This window comes from Kogia breviceps, chromosome 10 (genome assembly GCF_026419965.1).
Source record: "Kogia breviceps isolate mKogBre1 chromosome 10, mKogBre1 haplotype 1, whole genome shotgun sequence".
Lineage (NCBI taxonomy): Eukaryota > Metazoa > Chordata > Mammalia > Artiodactyla > Physeteridae > Kogia > Kogia breviceps.
In genome coordinates, this window is record NC_081319.1 from 5,002,080 (window position 1) to 5,024,495 (window position 22,416).

Sequence of the window (22,416 nt, forward strand, 5' to 3'; positions counted from 1 at the left end):
CCCCGGGCCCTGCAAGCTGTAATCTGTCTGGGCTTGTGAATTCGCTCAAGTCCCCAGGCCATCCCAGGACTGACAGATGGCCCACTGCCCTGAGGCAGGGAAGTACCACGTCAGGCCCCTGGGGTGAACCTGATACAGGTGAGATTTGGGGGAACTAAATCCACAGCATCCAGGTCTTCCTATTACCTAGTGCCAGCCCTGCTGTCCTTGGACTCCATTAAGATTCAAATAAACCTTCTCTTCCCTGGACTAAAAAGAGTCGGCTAAATATTCCTTTCAGTTTCTTGAGTGTGAGAATACATTTGAGGCCTTCTTTGACCCCATCTAGTCAGAGGGGGCACCTTGTCCTACTGGACAAAGTATAAAAGGGAATAAATGCAAAAAACCCCTCATTTTAGGTCCAAGACTTCAATTGCACAGGTTTGGAATAGGAGACAAGGTTTTGCAAACGTTCTTGTGAAAAAGATGTGGAGCTGTTAGGTATTCTCAGCTCAACAAATACCAAAGAAGTGAGATAAGAACACACAAAAAGCCATTGCAAACTCGGGCTGTGTTAGTGGAGGTATAGAGTCTAGACTGAAGGAGGTGATAGTAGGTTCTCTCTTGTACACAGCCAGACCACGCCAACAGAATATGTTTTAGATTCATATATCAAGAGTGACAGTGACAAACTAGAGAATACACAGAAGAAGAAACTAGAGTGGGGACGTAAAGAATAATTGAAGAAGTGACAACTCTTCGACTTGCCGCAGAAAATAATGGGGACCTTTACTCAGCTCATGGACTCTGGAAGACACTTTCTCAAGTGCTTGTGATTGTCCAGGTCCATTATGTGGTTTAATTCTCACAACAGCCTTGAGATGTGTACATTATCCTCATTTTGCACATGGAGAAACAGAGACTCGAGGAGTTGTAGTAACTTGTCAAGTTCCCACAGCAAGTCAGTGGCAGAGCTGTGAGTGAAACCCAAGCCTGTGTTCTCCTTACAGAGCTTGGCTAGTCCAGTCCCCCACCCCAGGCACAGCATCCCTGAGGCAGCTGCATTTTTTTCCCAGTATTTCCCAGATTTAGGAGGTCTCAGAGTTACAGAATTGTTTTTTAATTTTTAAAAAATTTATTTTATTTATTTATTTTTGGCTGGCATTGGGTCTTCATTGCTGTGCACGGGCTTTCTCTAGTTGCAATGAGTGGGCTTTCTCTAGTTGCAGTGAGCGGGCTTCTCATTGCGGTGACTTCTCTTGTTACAGAGCACGGGCTCTAGGCATGCGGGCTTCAGTAGTTGTGGCACACAGGCTCAGTAGTTGTGGCTCGTGGGCCTAGTTGCTCCACAGCATGTGGAATCTTCCCACACCAGGGCTTGAATTGGTGTCCCCTGCATTGGCAGGCGAATTCTTAACCACTGCGCCACCAGGGAAGTCCCCCAGAATAGTTTTATAAAGTGAGAAAAGGAGGGCTGCCAACTCCTTATCTTGCCAATTAAGGAAATAAAAATAGCAAAAAACATCAACTGTCAGCATCATTTTATAACAGAAAGGATAGTCCCGCATCAAAAAAGCAGGGAAATTGTCATCAGAAACAAAATGGGGCTTAAAATGAACAATGAAGCTTTATGGAAATCTTACTATGTGTCCTTTGCCCTCAAGTCACTGTGGTCTGGTGAAAATTTTATCTTTTGGAAACCGTGAGACTAAAGAACTCCTCAGGACTTTTACATTCTCTCATTTTGGGGATTTTCCAACTCAGCTCCCACACCTCAAGGGATGAAAGGCTTGCTACCTCCCAAAGCACCTTGTACTGCAAGAATTTTTCTGCTCTGTGCTAAGTCGCCTCTGTCAATGAAGCTTAAGTCCTGCTTTCAAGAGAATAAATGACCCACGAGTAGGGAATGTTCCTGATAGTCATGGCTACATTATCTCAACGTTCAGCTCTCAGCTCAGCCCTGACAGCAGCACCTGGGCCCAGCCCTCCAACTTTGTCCCTCGTTTTCAAGATTGTTTTGGCTGTTCTGGGTCCCTTGCATTTCCACACAAGTTTTAGGATCAGCTTGTCCACTTCTGGAAAGAAGCCGGTGGGAACTCCGCCGGGACTGCATTGCACCTGCATATCAGTGTGAAGAGGATTGTGCTTCTTCGTAGTGACGTATGACCTTCTTTTACATTTGGTTAGAAAAAAAATTGCCCCAAATCCCAGAACCAAAATCCACCACAGATGGTATTTGGGTGTGTTTCCTGTGAGTCTTTTTAGTGCATGAGTTCATTTATTTTTATTTTGGGCCCTTTTCTCTTTCATATATAATAAGCATTTTTCCATTCCTGCATACTCTCCCTAAGCATCATTTCCAGCCACTGGGTATTTCATGCTTTACAGAATAATCCCTCTATACTTAGATGATAATATCAGCAGCTAACATTTGTTCAGTACTTGTTCTGTGCTGGATGTGGAGCCAAGCACGTTGCAAACACTGCGTCATTTCATCCTCATCACAACCCTGAGAGGTAGCACCTGTCCACGATCCCCATTGTACAGACAGGAAAACTACGACACGGAAAGTTAGTGTCTGAGGTTTGTATTTCAAGCACTTGTGTATAACTTACTTTCCTCAAAAGGGAGCCTGGAGTGCACTGATAAAATATTTATCAAATGAACAAACAGCATGCAAGGTTTCACAATAGAAACATGAGCTTGCTGACTTGAGGGCAGTGTGGTTAGACTTCCCTGTCCCAGCCTCAGTTTCCTCATCTGTACAATGGGGGTCACAGCAGCACCCACCTTACAGTGTGTGGTGAGGATTGTGTGAGTTGATTGCATTTCTGGCACAGAGTAGAGGTACTTGATTCGGGCAGAGGCACGTATTAGGGTCCCCAGGGGCAGGCAGGCAACCTCAGCCCGGTGTAGAAAAGTGGGGAGCAGGGGAGAGAGGGGGCTGAGGGAGCCGATAGCTGACCTAAGCCTCGTGAAGACGTGAGTCCGAACTGCTGCTGGTATCCTTGGGCTTTCTGGGCCCAGGTGTCAAAGGAGGGGCTCAGGTGGGTCAGGTTGTAGGGACCCCTCATGCCCTGGGAGAGAAAGCCCCCCACCTCCAGATCTTAGTGGAGGGTCTGCCTGCCCTAGTGTGCTGCCTCCCTGGGGCTCCAGCCCCCAGCACTGCCCTTGGAACCCCTCACTGCTTCTCTGCCGAGTTACAGCTCAAGGCCAGTGCCAGTGGGGTCTGGTTACACCTCAGGCGTCAGGCAGATTCCGGGAGCCCCAGTCCAACAAGTGGTCTAAAAATAAAGCACTGAATCCTGAGTCCAGGAAGGCAGGGTTGCAAAGTGGGGTGGTGGAGAAGGGCTTGGATGGTGTGGGCTTCCATCTCTGGTTGCCCTGGACACTGTGCACTGGGTTTCTGCTGTGACCACAGCAGAGGAGGACACGGGTATGAGGGTATTTCAAGGCCGTCCAAGCCAGCTTGCACTGGGAGGGAAAGAGGGAAGCCCAGCAGTGCTGTGGCAGTTGTCTCCTCCTCCTGACACAGTCCCAGGAATCCTCCCTCTACTCCAGAGGACCCAGGCAGGACCAGCGATGGAGCCAGGGGATGCTGCTGACTGAGCCTGGGAAGCTGGGGAAAGTGCTTGACGGGGAGGCTGGGCTTTGCGGGGAAGATGTAGGGAAGGGCTTTGCAGGCAGAGGGCCCAGGGTGGGCAAAGGTATGGAGGAGTGAAAGGACAGCATGTCTTGGGGGCAACAGGTATCAGTCCAGCATGGCTGGTAGTAGTGAGGATTAGTGGGCAAGGTATCACACAGGGCAAATGGCCTGCTTCCCCCCGGAGAACCTCGAGAGCTGGGGTCTGGAGCTGGGCTTTAGCCTGAGGACACTGAGGAGCCATGGAAGGTGTTTGAGCAGAGGAGTGGCGTGGTGAGATTGCATTTTAGAAAGATCACTCTGGTGGCCCCGTGGGGGCCGTGCAAATGAGCATGACCCCCAACTACGGGGAGCATAGTGGACCAAGGGCTGCCGTGCTCTGTGTTTGCACCAAGGCAATGCTTCCCGTGGGATGCTCCTCGCCGTTGACTCAGAAGGCATAGTAAGCGGGCCCTTTTCTGGGAGACACAGGACTCCTCCGACAGTTGACTTTGGCTTGAGAACTCCCTGACACCTGCCGAACTCTCCTTAGAGTATCCAGCAGACAAAACCCTGCCACCTGACCCCTCCTTCCCTGTCTTCTTCCCCTGGGGCTAGATTTGCACCATCCCAGCCTTCCCCGCGCTCCCTTTTTCTCTCCCATAGGTGTTTTCCCTAAAGAAATCCTTCCATTTTTCATCTCATCCTGTGCTAGCTTCTCAGAGGGCCCAGACTAATGGGGTGAGACTAGAGGTGGGGCTATAGGAGCAGAGAAGAAGGGTAAATTTGGAGACATTAAGGTCTAATCCACAGTATGGCTGGAAGTGTGCGCCCACCGCAGCCCCCTGGCCTTTCCCCATGGCTGGCATTCTTAACATGCCGCACGGCAGTCCTCTATGTCCATATTGGTCCTCTCAACTAGGCTCTGAGTTTGTTCGATAAATGAATGAATGATTAAGCAGGTGAATGAATGAATGAAGTGAAGGGAAAAAAGGAGTCTAAGATGATCCGGAGCTCCAGTTTGGGTCTCTTGGTTGTAGTCAGTATTTGGTATTTGCCCGGTGTTTTTTCTGCCACTGCACTTTTCCTTTGAAGACTAAACCTCTTTTGTGCATCCGAGGAGCCTATCAAGAGTGAGAAGACAACCCGTAGGACAGAAAGTTTTTGCAAGTCATCTGATAAGGGTTTAACATCCAGACTATATATATGTTAAAAAAACCCAGGGCTTCCCTGGTGGCGCAGTGGTTGAGAGTCCGCCTGCCGATGCAGGGGACATGGGTTCGTGCCCCGGTCCGGGAAGATCCCACGTGCCGCGGAGCGGCTGGGCCCATGAGCCACGGTCGCTGAGCCTGCACGTCCGGAGCCTGTGCTCCACAACGGGAGAGGCCACAACAGCGAGAGGCCTGCATACCGCAAAAAAAAAACAACAAAAAAAAACCTCCTACAACTCAACAACAAAATAAACCACCCAATTCAAAAATGAGAGAAAAAAAAGCAACGGAATTGAATGGACATTTCTCCCAAGAAGATGTTTTTAAAATAGCCAATAAGCACAAGAAGGCAGGTTTTCAGTGGATTGGATGAGGCCTACTCACATTAGAGAGGGCAATCTGCTTTGCTCAGTATCATTTGTCATTAGGGAAACGAAAATCAAAACCACAATGAGATACCACTTCATACCCATTAGAATGGCTATTATGTTTAAAAAAAAAAAAGGAAAATACCAAACATTGGTGAGGCTGTGGAGAAATTGAAACACTTGTGCCCTGCTGGTGGGAATATTAAAAAAAAATGGTGCAACTACTCTGGAAAACAGTTTATCAGTTTCTCGAAAAGTTAAACATAGAACCCAGCAATCCCACTCCTAGATATATACTCAAAAGAATTGAAAACAGGGACTCAAACAGGTATTTACACACCCATGTTCACAGCAGCATTATTCACAGCAGCTAAAATGGAGAAGCAACTCAAGTGTCCATCAATGGATGAGTGAATGGATAAACAAAATGTGCTCTACACACACAATGGGATATTGTTCAGCCATAAAAAAGAATGAAATTCTGACACCTGCTACAACATGGATGGACCTTAAGGACACTATGTCAAGTGAAATAAACCAGTCATAAAAGGACAAATATTGTATAAGATACGAGATCCACTTATATGAGACACTGGAATAGACAAATTCACAGAGACAAAAAGTATGACAGATGTTACTAGAGGCTGGGGGAGGGTGAGAGAGGTGGTTATTGCATGAAGGGTACAGAGTTTGTTTAGAGTGTTGAGAAAGTTCTGGAAAAGGATAGTGGTGATTATTATAAGACACTGAATTTAGAAATGCCACTGAATTATACATGCAAAAATGGTTAAATGGTAAATTTTATGTTTTGTGTATTTTACCACCAACCCCCCCCCCACACACACACACAGAAACCTGCACCTAATGGATTCTGGGAGGGTCAACCGCACACTTGCTCTGGAGGCGGGTTCTGAGGGGCTTTAGCTAGTCGGCACATCCCAGTCACTGATTCAGGGCTGGGTGTGTGGCAGAGGCACTGGTTGTCCCCCAGCATCTTTTCTCCTTTTTCCCTCCCTGGGTCTCTCTGAGACAGCCACAGAGGCTGTAAAACCAACTAATCCAGGCTCAGCACTCAACAGAACCGGGTCACAAGGTGACGAGTCTCCCCATACCCCAACCATCTCTCCCCTCCTTTTGCGCATGTGCTGCCCCCGCCACTGGGGGGTGGGGCGGGGCAGGGGGGGGCTCTGTTTCCTTAACCCCTGACTCTCAGATGGAATTGTGACTTACCTTGCCCAATGGAATGGAGCAGAAGTGATGTGTGACTACCCAAGGCCAAACCTTTAAGAGGCCTGGCAGCTTCTGCTTTTCCTAGTGGAATTCAGGCTCCGTGTAAGAAATCTGACTCTCCGAAGCCCCCCTGCAGTGAGAAAGCCCAAGCTGGCCATTGGGGGCAGCCAGGCAGAGAGAGGTCTGGCCAGTCTGCAGCTTTGCAGCCACCCCAGCTGAGGCGCCAGACGAGCAAGTGAAAAAGCGTCTTCGACTTTCCAACCCCAGCAGACACGATGTGAAGCAGAAGAACCGCCCAGCTCAGTTCAGACCATCTTGAAAAATGATGAAAACAATAAATTGTGTTTTAAGCCACCAACTTTGCGATGGTTTGTTACACTGCAACAGATCATTGAAACAGAGATCTTGGCTGGATATGTTGTTAGTCAGGGTTCTCCAGAGACACAGAACCACTAGGAGGTACATAAAGAGATTTATTGTAAAGAATTGGCTTGTGTGATTATGGAGGTGGAGAAGTCCCATGGTGTGCTGTCTGCAAGCTGGAGCCCCAGGAGAGCAGGTGGTGTAGTTCCAGTCTAAGGGCAGGAGAGGACCGATGTTCAGCTCAAGCAGTCAGGCAGAGGGAGAGTGAATGCTCCCTTCCTCCACCTTTTTGTTCTATTCAGGCCTTCCGGGCAGTGGATGAGGCCACACTCTTTTCCAAAGTGGTTGATGAATTAAAGTCTGGCATGTCCAGTAGCACGGTCACCTCACCCACACTCACCTTTTAATTTGGGCCAATGTATCAGGCATATAATGTTATCTTGTTGTGTTTTAATTTGTGTTTCCCTGCTTCCTTAATGACGGTGAGCACTTTTAAAAACATATTTAGTATCCATTTGAATCTCCTCATTTAGGAAGAACTAGATCAAGTCTTTAAGTCCATTTTTTTCCCTATTGGGTTGTCTGCCTTTTTTTCTATTGATTTGTAAGAATTTTGGATGCATTTTGGATACTATCCTCTGTTTAGTATTTGATGTCTAGTATGTTATGTTTTAATTTTCTTCTCTTATTCCATGGCTTGTCTTTTCACTTTTTATCATGTTAAAATCTCTAATCTTATACTCAACAATCTCTTGCCTCTGATGGGATATACGGTCAATGTGTTAGACTGATCTTGGGATTTAAAATGATGTTTTGGGAGAAGCTGATTTGTGATCTAAGTTCCCACCTCTCCATTCTTTGGCCATTAAATAAAGCTTGTGCTGCTCCAGTCTAAAATATAATAAAATGAAATGATGCTTTGGAACACAGTATCACTTCTGTGATATTCCTGCCTAAATGCATAAGCTGAATTTGATCATGAAGAAATATCTGACAAACCCAGATCGGGGACATTTTACAAAATAACTGATCCAGACTCTTCAAAAGTGTCAATGTCATACGACACAAAGAAAGACAGAGGAGTTGTTACAGATTAATGGAGGCTAAAGAGATATCATAAATGAATGTAAACATGATCTTGAATTTTCTTCGGTTACAGAGGACATGACTGGGACAATTGGCAAAATCTGAATAAGGTCTGCAGCTAAAACATTATTAATGTGTCACTATTAAGACACTATTAATGTAGCAATGTTAGTTTTCTGGTTTTGATAATTGTACTGTGGTTATGTAAGAGAATGTCCTTGTTTTTAGTAAACACATACTGAAGGATGTCTCCAACTTGCTTTCAAATTTCGGGGGGAAAGGTACTTAGGAGAGAAGAATAAACTAAATATGGTAATATGTTGACATTTGTGAATACAGTGAAAGAGATACAGGATTTTTTTGTCGTATTCTAGCAATTTTTCTATAAGTCTGAAATTATGTCAAAATAAAACGTTTTTTAAAAATCTGTTTACCATAATAGCTGCTGAGAGCAGAGATTGGTAAAGTGCAGGAACTACAGATTTCTGCTACAAACACAAACAACCCAAAAGAAAATGGATACAAAATTTAATGACACTCCAAATAAGAGGAAATCCAACTGGGCCGTAAACAATGTGCTTGCTCTGATTAATTACCAGGAAATACAAATTAAAATGACAATGAGATACCACTACACGTTCACCAGAATGGAAAAATTCGTGTCTGCCAATATCAACTGTAGCCCCATGGAGCACTGGGAACGCACATCGGATGCCAGGTGGGAACACTTATTTGTTCAACCACTTCAGAAAACCGTTTGGCATTATCTAGTAACGTCAGAGATACACATTCTGTTGCTGAGCAACTTCACTCTGAGACAGCAGCACTGTTCAAAATAGTCCCAAACTAGAAACAGCCCAACGTCTCTCTCCCAACAGGAGAATAAACTGTAGCACAGTCACATAGTGGAATGTTACCCAGCAATGAGAATGAATGCACTCCACCTGTACAGAACAACACAGATGGAACTTATAATATTGAGTAAAACCATGCGGTTTTTGTTTTTGTTGTTTGTTTGGTTGGGTTTTTTTTTTGCGGTACGCGGGCCTCTCACTGTCGCGGCCTCTCCGGTCGCGGAGCGCAGGCTCTGGACGCGCAGGCTCATCGGCCATGGCTCACGGGCTCAGCCGCTCCGCGGCATGTGGGATCCTCCCGGACCGGGTCACCAACCCGTGTTCCCTGCATCGGCAGGCGGACTCCCAACCACTGCGTCACCAGGGAAGCCCAACCATGCGGTTTTATTTATATAAAGTCCTCAGACAAACCCAGAGCTATATTGTTTAGGGCACATGTACAGGTAATCAATCCATGAAGGAAAGCGAAAAAGGGATTCCCGAAGCGTTGGGAGAGGTTTATCTGTAGAGGGAGGAGTGTGATGGGGGAAGGGTGTTTGAATGTGTCCCAGGTGCTGGCAGTGCTGTTTCTTTACCTAGGTGGTGGCTACCCGGGGTTTACTTTATAACTATTTTTCAAGCTGTGAGTATATCTTGGATACTTTTCTGCATATTATATTGCACAATAAAAATGACTGAAATCAAGTATTAAAAACAAAAAGTCTTTGTTCTTCGCTCAACTGAAAGTGCTATTACAGGGCATGGACGCAAGAGGGGGCTCTAACTGGTGAGCCTCGGGAAAGGGAGATTTCCTGGCAACGGAGAAAGACATTGAGCAGGTCGCTTCCTGAGAGTGGGTAAGCTGTGTGTTCTGGCTCCTGTACCTGCCAGGTGGGCCCGAGGTCCGCTTCTGGCACATGAAGCGTCTCTGTTGGTTCTGAGAGCGTCCTTGACCTTTCCTGATGAGAAGGGCTCTGCTTCCAAAGGCAAGGGAGGGTGGGCAGAGCCCGGGAGGCTGCGCCCTCGCATCGCGGGTCTCTTCGCCTGCTAGAGTCAGGTAGTGATATCCGAGGGCCTCGACTGAGGGACCTTCTGCAGAAAACTCCAAACACGTCGTAGTGTTTCCTTCAAAAGAAAAGAAAAAAAAAAAAAAAAACAAATACCAAACTGAAAAAACTAAGAAGGGGCTTTGCCCACAGCCTTCGAAGGCACCACGTCACCAAAAAAGACGGCTTTTCAAGATTTGGGCTGTGGTTGGAGGTTTTCTGGATTGTTGACAAAACAAAGTTGTTGGGTTTTTTTTTTTTTTTTTTTCAGAACGTTTTAAAATAAATTAGTAGATAGGTACATTTGAAGCTAAGTGGGGGTGGGTGATAGTAACACATACACACAGAATACATTGTTAAGAAGAGCTTTCCCATACTTTGTCTCACTTGATTTCACAGTCACTCTGGTATCACTCCATTTTGTAGATGAAGAAACTGAAGCCCAAAGATGTTAAATGGTGAGAAGTCCAGAACTTTCCTCCCAACACAGTTTACAAAAGAATATTTACTAGTTTATTTTTCAAGGGGAGAGGCTGTTAATTGTCTCTAATAACGTAATTAAAATTAAAACAGCAGGAAGATAACTTATTTTCTCCATTAAATAAGCAAAACTATTTTAAATCATAATCCCTCACATTGGGGAGGCTGTTTGGAAACTGGCAGTCTTTCTAATACTTAGTTACAGTGGAAACCAGTGGCCACTCTTTGGAAGAGCAGCCTGGCAACCCCTAGCAGGAGCCATAAAAATGTTTCTGCCCTTCGATCCAGCAGCCCCCCCTCGGAGAACCTATCTGAATAACATAATTTGAAATTTGGGAAGAGAGTATGTGCAAATATTGGTGGCAGCATTATTTATGATGGCAAAAAATTGACAACACAGGGGAAGAGTTATGTGGCCAAGAGAACAATCATAGTTAAGTAACACTAGTGCCTCCATTTTTAAAATGATAATTCTGAAGACTGATGAGCCATCATGGGAAATAGTGCTATGTAATATTTAAAAAAAAAAAAATGCAGCTACAAAATGGCCTGGACACTAGTCAAGTTTGTAAATACATAACATCCCATTGGTGTGGGGGAAAGAAAAGAATAATAGGGAGGTAGGATTGCTTTTTTCTTTTCTTTTTAAAAATTTATTTATTTATTTATTTTTGGCTGCATTGGGTCTTTGCTGCTACACGCTGGCTTTCTCTAGTTGCGGTGAGCGGGGCTACTCTTCGTTGTGGTGCGCGGGCTGCTCACAGCAGTGACCTCTCTCGTTGCGGAGCACGGGCTCTAGGCACATGGGCCTCAGCTGTTGTGGCACGTGGGCTTAGTAGGTGTGGCACCCGAGCTCTAGAGCGCAGGCTCAGTAGTTGTGGCACACGGGCCTAGTTGCTCCTGCGGCATGTGGGATCCTCCCGGGCCAGAGCTCGAACCCGTGTCCCCTGCACTGGCAGGCGGATTCCCAACCACTGCGCCACCAGGGAAGCCATTCTTTTTTTTTTTAAATTTAATTTATTGGAATATAGTTGATTTACAATGTTGTGTTAGTTTCTGCTGTACAGCAAAGTGATTCAGTTATATATGTATTCTTTTTCATATCTTTTCTATTATTGGTAAAGGATATTGAATATAGTTCGTGTGCTATCCAGTAGGATGTTGTTGTTTATCCATTCTATATACAATAGTTTGCATCTGCTAATCCCAACCTCCCAATCCATCCCCGCAACCCTACCCCAGGGAATGCTTTTTTCCTGTTTTTTGTTTGTCTGTTTGCAGTACGCGGGCCTCTCCCGTTGCGGAGCACAGGCTCCGGACGCGCAGGCTCAGCGGCCACAGCTCACGGGCCCAGCCGCTCCGCGGCACGTAGGATCCTCCCGGACTGGGGCACAAACCCGTGTCTCCTACATCGGCAGGCGGACTCTCAACCGCTTCGCCACCAGGGAAGCCCCTCCTGTTTTGTTTTTTTCATAACTTTTTTCTCCCCATTCACTTCCCCTCAGAGTTTTTCTTTTCCATTTTTTTTATGGAGTATTTTTCTCATATCAGTTGGCAATGTAATGCTCACTTACTCCAGGAAAGTCAGAAAATGGAAGAACCATTGAAATACTCCACTCACAAAGAAACAATCTCTAGAAACACTTTAGAGCTGTGGTTCTCAAACTTGTGGTTTTAACCCAGTTTGCTGGGCCCCACGGGGAATTTCTGATTCAGTAGCTGGGGGTGGGGCTCAAGCATTTACATTTTTAACAAGTTTCTAGGTGATACTGATGTTCCCCAGACCACACTTTGAGGACCACTGCCCTTAGTGTGTAGCCTTCTAAAGTCTTTCTATGTGTCACACGTCTAGATGCCTCACCAAAAAACTATGAACATTTAGGTGGTTTTTCCGGGAGCATTCTTGTCGCTAAATCTTTGGTGCATCCTTAATTATTAATTATCTGATTAATTAAGATTGTCATCATTATGAATTCATTATCTTAATTATTAAAATTATTAGAATTATTTCCAAATCCATAAGTGGAATCATTGGATCAAAAGACCTGTGTGTTTTTCATGGTTTTAATATACATTTTCAAACTGCCAGCGTAGAATCTAATGTTTGCTGTGTGCTGTGCAAATGTGCCATTTCAATTAATCTTTAAAATTCATTAATTCATTCAGCATATATTCATTGAATGCTATTTTGTGCCAGGTATTTTAGGGACTCAAAGATGAACAAGAGGGGCTTCCCTGGTGGCGCAGTGGTTGAGAGTCCGCCTGCCGATGCAGGGCACATGGGTTCGTGCCCCGGTCCGGGAAGATCCCACATGCCGCGGAGCGGCTGGGCCCGTGAGCCATGGCCGCTGAACCTGTGCGTCCGGAGCCTGTGCTCCGCAACAGGAGAGGCCACAACAGTGAGAGGCCCACGTACTGAAAAAAAAAAAAAAAAAAAAAAAAAAAAAAGATGAACAAGACACAGCAATCCTATGAGCTAGAGACTATTACTATTCCCATTGTACAGATGAGGAGACTGAGACCCATGAGATGACTCGCCTATGAAGACACAGAGGGTAGTGGTACCTTGGGGCTGCTTCATCATTTGCACAAGAGTCACTGTCGGCTCTAGGCAGCCTCATGCTGCATTGTTCCTCATGGAAGGGAATATTTTAATTTGGGGTGGCAACTCTTTTTCTTTTTCTTTTTTTTTTCTTTCCATCATGCCCTGGAAAAATCAAATGAGGGAAACATCCTGGCATACAGCTTAGGAAATAAAGCTCATCCAAAAGCTGCCAGGAATAAAAGCTAACAAAACTTTCTCAACTGAGTTTGATTTTCTACTCTTAAGAAATTAGGTAGAATTTGCCCCCTCTGATTCCAAAATTTGACTTGTTAGGAAAACGAACAAAAAGCATGATGGATGTGTTTGAACATGTAGCAATTCAGTGAGATCTTGTTTTTCACTTTCCTAAATGAACTCTATTTACAGCTGTTGATTGGGTAGCTTAGTGGTTAAGTGCAAATGCTTTTGTTTGACAGAGCAGAAAGTTTTATAATAAGTAAACTATTTTTTTTAACTCTTTGAGGTTCAGGTTCCTCATCTGCCGAATGGGTCTAAGAATACTTTCTTCCGAGATCTCTATGTAAGAGCCAAAGGACTCAGGGGTAGTGGTCACCATCTGTCCCTCTTTTAATTCATGAATCTGACCCAGGCACAAACCAGGTTGTTCCTGGAGGATGACACTGAACTCCTGCAAACCCAACCACATAGTAGCCCCAACTGCAGTTGCTGTGTTGGATGCGGTAGCCTTGCTAAACATTAACATAGCTCCAAGTTCATGGTATCCAACCATTGATCTGGCTCCTACATTCTTTTACATCCCTAACAGGAAAAAGGACCAGAAACTGTTCACTTTTATGTGGGGCAGACAACAGTACACACTTACTCTGCAGCTCAGCCTATGTTAACTCTCCTGCCCTCTGTCCTAATATAGTCAGAAGGGACTGGACCACCTGGACATTCTGCAGAACAGCACATTGTTCCACTCTCTTGGTGAAATAGTGTGAAGAGGACTCGAAGAACGAGACGTGGTTCCAGAGGGTAGTAGCGAAACCGTACAAGAATTCAAGGACTCTAGAAGATGGTCAGTTAACACTTCTAAGTTTCAGGGGCTCATCACATCAATAGTTTGGGGGGTTCAGTGATCTGGAGCATGCTGGGACAGCTTCTCCAAAGTAAAGGACATCTGATTGCATCCTGTACCTCCCACCATCCAGGAGGAAGCACAGCGTGCTGGTAGACCTCTGCAGGCTGGGGTCGGTGTAACTGATAACTTGGGAATTATTTTATTTTATTTTATTTTATTTTTGTCTGCATTGGGTTTTGTTGCAGTGCGCGGGCTTCTCATTGCTGTGGCTTCTCTTGTTGCAGACCACAGGCTCTAGGTGTGTGGGCTCAGTAGTGGTAGCACACAGGCCTAGTAGTTCTGCAGCATGTGGGATCTTCCCAGACCAGGGATTGAACCCGCATCCTCTGCACTGGCAGGCGGATTCTAAACCACTGCACCACCGGGGAAGTCCTGATACTTGGAAATTTTGATCCAACCTATTTTCCGAGTGACGTGGAAGGCTGCCATCTTTGAGCAGGTCCCGGGCAGAAAAGAGCTCTGCAGAAGAGCCAGGCTGTCCTGCAAGCAGCTCTGCCTCTTGGGCCATAGAACCTGGGAGAACCTGTGGTGTTAGAGGGAAAAGTTGCCACATTTTTATGGCAAGCCCTGATGGGAACATCACAGCCCAGGTCCCTAGAGTTCTGGAGCAAGGCCATTCACTCTGCAGCAGGGAATTATCACCATTTGAGAAAGTCCTCCTGGGGTGGGCCCTGGCAGAGACGGAGCACCTGACCGTGGAACGTGAAGTGACCCTGCAGCCCAAACAGCCCCTCACAAGCTGGGATCTGTCAGACCTAGCACGTCACGAGGTCAGGTGGGCGTGACAATCTGAAGTCAGGTGGCACATCTCGGATGGGGCACAAGTAGGGCAGAGGGCGCGGGTAAGCTGCACAGGCAGGTGGCCGAGACCCCCACGTCATCCACCAGCACTGCACCAACACATCCCCTTCATCTCACCCCTGTGGCTGCATGGGACCCCCGTGGCCGCCTGATAAGGAGGGAAAGGGCCAAGCTTGATCCACAGATGGATCTGTTTGGTATGTGGGTAGAAGCTGAAAATGGAGGATGGCCACACTGCAGCCTCATTCCGAAGTGACCCTGAAAGACAATAAATAAGGTGGAATCTTCCCAATGAGCAGGGCTTTGGGCAGCGTGTGTGGGCATCCACTCTGCGGACAAGAGAAGTGGCCTGAGGTAAGGATAAATACAGACCTCATGGGCAGTGGGGAAAGAAGGAAGGATAAGTATTAGGAGATTGGGGACAAAGAGGCCTGGGAAAGAGGGACGTGTGTGAACCCACAGGGATGGACACAAAGTGTGAAGGTCTTTCGCACCACATGTTGGTGTCCATGGAAAGCATTCATCATCGAAGAGGTGCTAATCGACCAAGCAGAAAGAGTGATTCAGCTAGGTCAGCAGTCAGCTTCTGTCACTGGTCACCCCAGTTTGGGCACAGTAGCCGCACGAATGGAGGTTATGTGGCAGGGGTAGAAGCTCTGCATTCACTAAGAATGATCTGGCTACTTCCACTGCTGAATGTCCACTTTTCCAGCAACAAAGATTAACATGGAGCTGCCAACATGGCACCACCCTTCAAGGAACCCACCAGTCACTTGGTAGCGTGTTGATTACATTGGACGTCTACCAAGAAGCAATTTGTCTTGGGTGGGACTGACACATATTTGGGGTATGGGGTTACCTTTCCCGGTTACACATCCTCGGCCAATCTAAAGATTTGCGGAGTGTTTGATCCACTGCCATTTGGTCTCAGAAAACATCACAGTGGACCGAGGGACTCACTTTACAGCAAAGAAGGTGCAGCAGTAGACGTGTGACCATGGGACCCACTGGACTTACACACCACATTGCCCAGGAACTGCTGATTTGGCGGAGGCTTTGGACTTATGAGAAATCTGGGGCTAAAACGTACATCCAAGCCAGTCAAACTGGGCCCCCAAAAGATAACAGGTTTGGGGTCTCTCCCCAACCCAGAAGTATTATCTCATTTCTACCCCACGGACCTGTAAGAAGGAGGTACTTTAGTTCTTAATACTCTCTGACTTGAACCCTTTCTCTCTTCCACACATGCAATAAATTCTTCCTGAAAGCTAATGTACCACCAGGCTCCCTTGAGGACCATTGGCCAAAAGCTACTTCCCACAGACCTCCCTGGCCTGCCTGGAGGCTTTCTTGGTCAATACCTGGCAAGACTTCCAGCCCTGCTGGGCCAAAGGCTCTGTCATTCCTTTCCCTTCCAAACAGCTGAGCAGATCAAGATGCTAGCTTTCTAGAGTCACACGCAAGACATCCTGGTAGAAGGTAGGCTCACATTCAATTTCTCTTCTTCTCCCGGGAGGATTTTACCTCTTTTCAACCCAGCCGTCTCTAGACAACTCTATTCTTTGCCCCAAAGGCATGATCAGCAGAATACCGAGGAATGATAAGGTTCCTCTCAGTAACAACCACTTTCCTCTTGTCTCCTAACTGGATCTGGCTTTCCCCAGAGGTGGTGACGATATTATTTTGGAGGCACCGGCTGCACTCAGGCCACCTTAGAGTGCGCTGTGTGGCCCCTGGCCTCTGGCCGAACTGACTTGTCCGCTGTGAAGACCATGTTCTCACAGGCAATAGGGGTGAGGGAAGCAGTCAGGAACCTGAAAACCTGCCCTTCCTATTCATAACCCCCTCCCCTCCCCGTTCTGTGGATGCTGTTGTGAAGTTTGTGTATTAAAGAATTGTTGGGCTTCCCTGGTGGCACAGTGGTTGAGAATCCACCTGCCAATGCAGGGGACACAGGTTCGAGCCCTGGCCCGGGAAGATCCCACATGCCGCGGAGCAGCGAAGCCCGTGCGTCACAACTACTGAGCCTGCGCTCTAGAGCCCGTGAACCACAACTACGGAAGCCCGCGGGCCTGGAGCCCGTGCTCCGCAACAAGAGAAGCCACCGCAGTGAGAAGGCCGCGCACCACAATGAAGAGTAGCCCCCGCTCGCGGCAGCTAGAGAAAGCCCGCGCTCAGAGACAAAGACCCAACGCAGCCAAAAATAAATAAATTTATTTTAAAAAAAGAATTATATTAAAAATGTTTGAGAGGTCTGAAAAGGAAACACTTTAGCTAGAAAGAAGAGATGCAACTGAGGCACCAACTTGTGAAAAGATACTCTGTGTGGATGGAGCATCCTCTTCCACGATTCACCTTAAACCAAAACCGTGAATGGGTGCTGACTACAGTACATAGAAGAAGCAGACCTAGGGATCAGCGGGTAGAAGTAAGAGTTACTCCTTTCCTCGTACTCCGAATGAGCCACTGGGAGAATCTGGGCTTCCCATCCTCACAGCTCTAGGCTCTGTAGGTCTTGAGGTCTGGGTTCCCAGCAGGGGGATGCTTCCACCGGGCTAAACAAGAATCCCACTAAACTTTCAGCTGTAGCAGCTACCTGGTTGCTTCAGGCTCCTTGTGCCAAGAGACCGGCAAGGGAGAAGAGGAGTCACCCTCCTGGCAGGTGAATTGACTGTGACATCAGCAGGAGACAGGGCTGCTGTTACACAACAGGGCAGAGACAAATACATTCGACGCTCCAGGTGACCCTCTTGAGTGTTTCTCGGTTCTTCTTTGACCGATTTCGATGGTAAATAGACAGATGCAGCAGCCATAACTAAGACGAGCATGGTGGCCAGGGTGTCAGACGTCTCAGGGATGAAGGTCTGGGCCGTCTGGCCAGGTACGCCACCTTGAACAGCAGAGGAGCGAGCTGATGGTTAGGGGCTCTGGAACAGGTAGTAAGGAGGGAGATAATGACTATACCAGCTGGACTGTGAGAGCTGTAGCTAATTCCACTAACTGTACGTTTCCCCAGAAAAAGAGACAGATCAGAATCCTGGAGATGTTCTCAGATGATGTTAACTTATGAAGCAGGAGATCCAGATGGTATTGGAACTGTAGTGAATGCTGTAGTGTGCAACCTGATCTCCCGCGGGACCGAGGCACCCGCCATCAGGAGTCTTGCCCTTGAACGGCTGGGACTGTCTTTTTTTTTTTTTTAATTAAAAAAATATTTACTTATTTGTCTGTTTGTTTTGGCTGCTCTGAGTCTTAGTTGCGGCACACGGGACCTTCACTGCAGCATGCGGCCTCTTAGTTGCCGCGTGTGGGATCTAGTTCCCCAACCAGGGATCAAACCTGGGCCCTCTGCATTGGGAGTTCGGAGTCTTATGAGTGGGGCTGCCTTGTCTACACTTAGGACCCGTGCTTGGGGGCAGCCCCAGCCAATGAGTAGCCTAATCAGGGGTACAAGGGCCTGACCGCCCCCCCCCACCATCAACTCAGGACAGTTCTGAAGGTCTAGCCCATTCCCTTGCAGGTGGTGTTCCTGAGAGCGCTCTGCAGTAAAGCGCCTGCGTGCAAACCTCCTCCTCAGAGTGTTTCCCAGGGAACCTGGCCCAACACACTGTGCACATCCTCAGCCACACTAGTTCATATCAAACGGTCGCCAAGATGGTTGTACCAACTTACATTCCTACCAACAACGCCTGAGAGTTCCATTTGCTCAACATCCTTGCCAGATCCTGGTATTGTTAGGCTTTTTATTTATAGCCAGTCTGGCGGGTGTGAAATGGAATTTCATTGTGGTTTGAATTGACGTTTCCCTGATGACTAAGGAGCTTGAGAACCTTTTCATGGGGTTACCGGCCATTTGGATTTTCACTTTTGGGGAACAGCCCCAGCTCCTTTGCCAGTTCTGGTTTCACAGACCCCCTCATTTAGTGCTACCTACTAAGGGAAGGAGTGCAGGATTAAGCCCAAGGCGGACTTAAATGGCTTTCCTGAAGGCCAGCAATCTCAGTGGATCCTTCATCGTCCTCTGACTTGACATCTGAGCGGTGTGAGATCGGGTGGACCATCCCCTCTCCCGTCACCTTCTGCTCTTGGCTTCCCTGACAGTGAACAGACCTAGCTTCCTCTGCCTCTCTGGCTGCCCGCTCTCTGTCCCCTCTGCAGGCTCGACCTCCTGCAAAGGCTTAACTATGAATTGTCGGGGTTCCTCAGGGAGTAGTCCTTGGCCCTGTTTTCATCTTACTCTGACCTTCTCTCTCTTTTCCAAATCCCCTCTCCACCCTTCTCCACTCTGCTCTCTGTTTTTGGGGGGTTTTTTTGGCCGCGCCATGAGGCATGTGAGATCTTAGTTCCCCGACCAGGGATCAAACCCGCACCCCCTGCATTGTAAGTGCAGAGTCTTAACCTCTGGACTGCCAGGGAAGTGCCCTCCACTTGGCTCTCTGCCTCAGGAAGCCGATTACATGGACACCTTGAGTGGGCTTGCTTGTTCTTTAATTTTGGATTGGGTTTTAGTTATTGCTGCATAACAAATTACGTCACAATTTAGAGGCTTAAAAATGCCCCCATTTTATTTTCTCCCATGATTCTGTGGGTTGACTGGGGTCATCTGGGGTCCGTTCTGCTCCACCTGACGTCACATAGGGGTAGTCCACTGGGGACTCAACTGGAACATCCAAGATGGCGCTCTCATGTCTAGCAGCTTGGTGGGGATGGCTAGAAGTCTGGCCTCAGCAGGACTGGGAAGCCTGAAACTCTGTCTCTTTCCAAAGGCATTTCAGGGCCTCCCCATCTCCCGAAGGCCTTTCCCTCCCACAGTCCTTCTGGTACAAGGGAGCCAGACTTCTTATATAGCAGCTCAGGGTTCCTCAAACTGCAAAAGCTGAAACTGCCAGGTCCCCTTAATTCATGGGCCCCTAGTTGGCACTGCACCGCTCTGCTGCCTCTGTTGGTTAAATAGGTCACTGGACCAGGCCAAATATAGCATGGGAAGGGACTGCACAAAGGCATGAACACCGGGCAGCATGATTCCTTCGGGGCCATCTTAGGAGACTAGCCACCACAGTCTCCTATCTCGTCCCCAAGCTCCCTCTCTTGGGCAGAATGAATGTTGTCCCCCACTTTCCATAACCCCCCAACTCTCATCCTCAGGAACTGCAGCACCACAATATACACTCACATTCAAAAGGGAAGACGGAGCGGTCACAGGTCCATCACAATTCTGAAATTCTTCTGGGTACAACTTCCCATGCTCCAGTGCTAGGGAATGTACGTTGATCAGGGACCAGGTCTGCTCCCTGGGAATGGTTGTATTCGGCTCTTGGCCTCTGAGTCATCCTTGTTTTACTTAAGAAATGGTTCATGTTTGCCTGATTCCTGTCCTTAGGCAGTTGAGAGTCACAGTCTACATTTTGTTTTATAATGTTTCTGTTCCTTTCTTTAAAAAATGGTTTTTTTTAACCTTCTGACACCCTTCACCCATAAAAGTACATATAATGTGTGTATATAGGTATACGTACCTTATATGGTTTTTTAAAAAAATAAATTTATTTATTTTTGGCTGTGTTGGGTTTTTGTTGTTGCTGAGCGGGGGCTGCTCTTCGTTGCAGTGCGAGGGCTTCTCGTTGTGCTGGCTTGTCTTAGTTGCGGAGCACAGGCTCTAGGCACGCAGGCTTCAGTAGTAGTTGGGGCTCACGGGTTGTAGAGCGCAGGCTCGGTAGTTGGGGCGCACGGGCTTAGTTGCTCCGCCGCATCTGCGATCTTCCCAGACCGGGGCTCGAACCCGTGTCCCCTGCATTGGCAGGCGGATTCTGAACCACTGCGCCACCAGGGGAGTCCCTGTATTTTTATTTTACATATACACACACACAATCGGCCCTCCATATGCACATGTTCTGCATCTGCAGATTCAACCATCCACAAACCGAAAATATTTGGAGAAAAAATTCCAGGAAATTCCCAAAAGCAAAACTTGAATTTGCTGCACTCCAACCATTTTTTTTTTTTTTTTTCCCCTGCAAAAAGCTTTATTGTTTCCATTTGGTCTGCGGTGTGGGGGAGGGCTCCAAGCTGGTTAAAAAGCCGCCTAGTGGCGGCAAGCAGAAGCCCTGGCACCAGGGGGTTGTCAGAGGGGTCGTCAAAGGCCGCTGGGCTCCAGAGGCTCCTAGTCTTGTGGAGGGTGATCCTTTCAAAGAGATACTCGTCCAGCCCAACCTGGGAGCCGGCCAGCCTGCGGAGGTTAGCCAGGTGGTCGCCCTTCTTCCGGATGAGTTTCACCTTCTTATCCAGGAAGTGGCTCTCCAGGAAGCCACGGAGATGGGGTCTGCGGGGGCAGAACTCAGAGCATGCAGATCCAAGAGGGCTCGGTTCAGCTTCTTCTCCAGGGCTGTGGCGACTTCCACAGCGTTCAGGTTTTACCCCACTCATCTTGGGACGGCTCCTGTGTGTCCGGGAAGCGAGTGCGGCAGCCACGCCGGTTTTGCATCTGCAAGAGACCCTTTGCAGCCTCGCGTTTCTCCCCCACCAACTTGCCCAAGAAGTGGTCCACGGCCGCCAGAGCCACGTGGCCTCGGTAGAAGCAGAAGCCCAGAGAGAGCTGGGTGTGGGAGGCGCGCAGGCGCAGGCGCGCTTTGACCGGGTGTGTGTGTGGGGGTGTGGTCAATGGCGGCCTCCACCGCACGGAAATAATCCTGAGGAATGTGGGAGCTCCGCTGATCCTCAATGAGAGAAACTCCGGATATGGTGTTGGTGGGTCCCTGAAGCTGAGGTTGGCTGAGAGGTTGGTGCCTAAGGTTGTGGCTGGGAAAAAAGTTGGAGGGTGGTTGGAGGCTGCAAGAAGGGGCGTCCCTGGAGGTGCTCTGTCCAAACACTGGAGAAGCTAGAGACAGATTCTCGGCACTGCCGGTGCACTGCCCCTCCAACAAGCATTTGCACAGCATTGACTGTGTATTTACAGCTTCTTATATAGCATTTACATTTTATTAGCTGTCATAAGTAATCCAGAGAGGATTTAAAGTATGCGGGGGGATGTGCCTAGGTTATATACAAATAGTAGGCGGTAGCGTATATAAGGGACTTGAGTATCTGTGGGTTTTGGTATCCACGGGGGTCCTAGAATGAATCCCCCATGGATACTTAGGTACAACTATATACATATAATGTCTCCGTTCCTCTCAGTCCAAATTAGTAAAATGAAAGCTTTCGTGCATTTCCTATGTATCAAATGACCTGCTCCATTAGACAGAAGCCACACTTAACATTTCTTTCTGACACAGACCCTTTGGGCCACGTGCAAGCGCTAAGGGGTGCGCCTTCAGAGATTCTGAGAAGCCTGTTGTCTAGCTGAGAGGCTCTACCTACGCCGTACCATGAAATGCATCTGAGGTCTCAAGAAAGTCTCTCGTATCTGCATCCTTGATCTGATCTTGACCCGGAGGCCACATTTCACGGGGAGCGCCCTGTATTTCATCTTTGCCACCAGGTACCTTCCCTTCCCCAGGTTCTTATTTCCTCTGAGACTCTTTATTGGGCTGTAGATGTTGGGAATGAGAAACGGTCTCATTTTCCAACCTAACAAGCTCGAGGCAAGGAGCGTTTCCTATAGATTCTTCTGGAATACGGAACAGCTCTTTCTTTAGCTCATCCTCTATCCCTCCCTCAGCTAAAATGAACCAGTTGATTCTTTCAACATTCGGCCTTGAAATCTCCTCGGCCA

At 47.6% G+C, this 22,416-nt stretch overlaps 1 protein-coding gene across 6 annotated transcripts in view; it reads left to right on the plus strand.

The window, feature by feature from the left end:
- TMEM40 (transmembrane protein 40) overlaps positions 1 to 5,304 on the plus strand; it is a 48,795-nt gene extending 43,491 nt beyond the window's left edge. For 5 of the 6 annotated variants that reach the window (XM_067043403.1, XM_067043402.1, XM_067043401.1 and 2 more), the window contains exon 12: positions 614 to 715. In XM_067043403.1, coding sequence (XP_066899504.1) covers positions 614 to 642 — 29 coding nt within the window. In that variant the 3' untranslated portion in view covers positions 643 to 715. Of the gene's footprint in view, positions 1 to 613 lie in introns of all 6 variants that reach the window. The other variant, XM_067043407.1, reaches the window with a different exon arrangement.
- Positions 5,305 to 22,416: the final 17,112 nt, after the last annotated feature.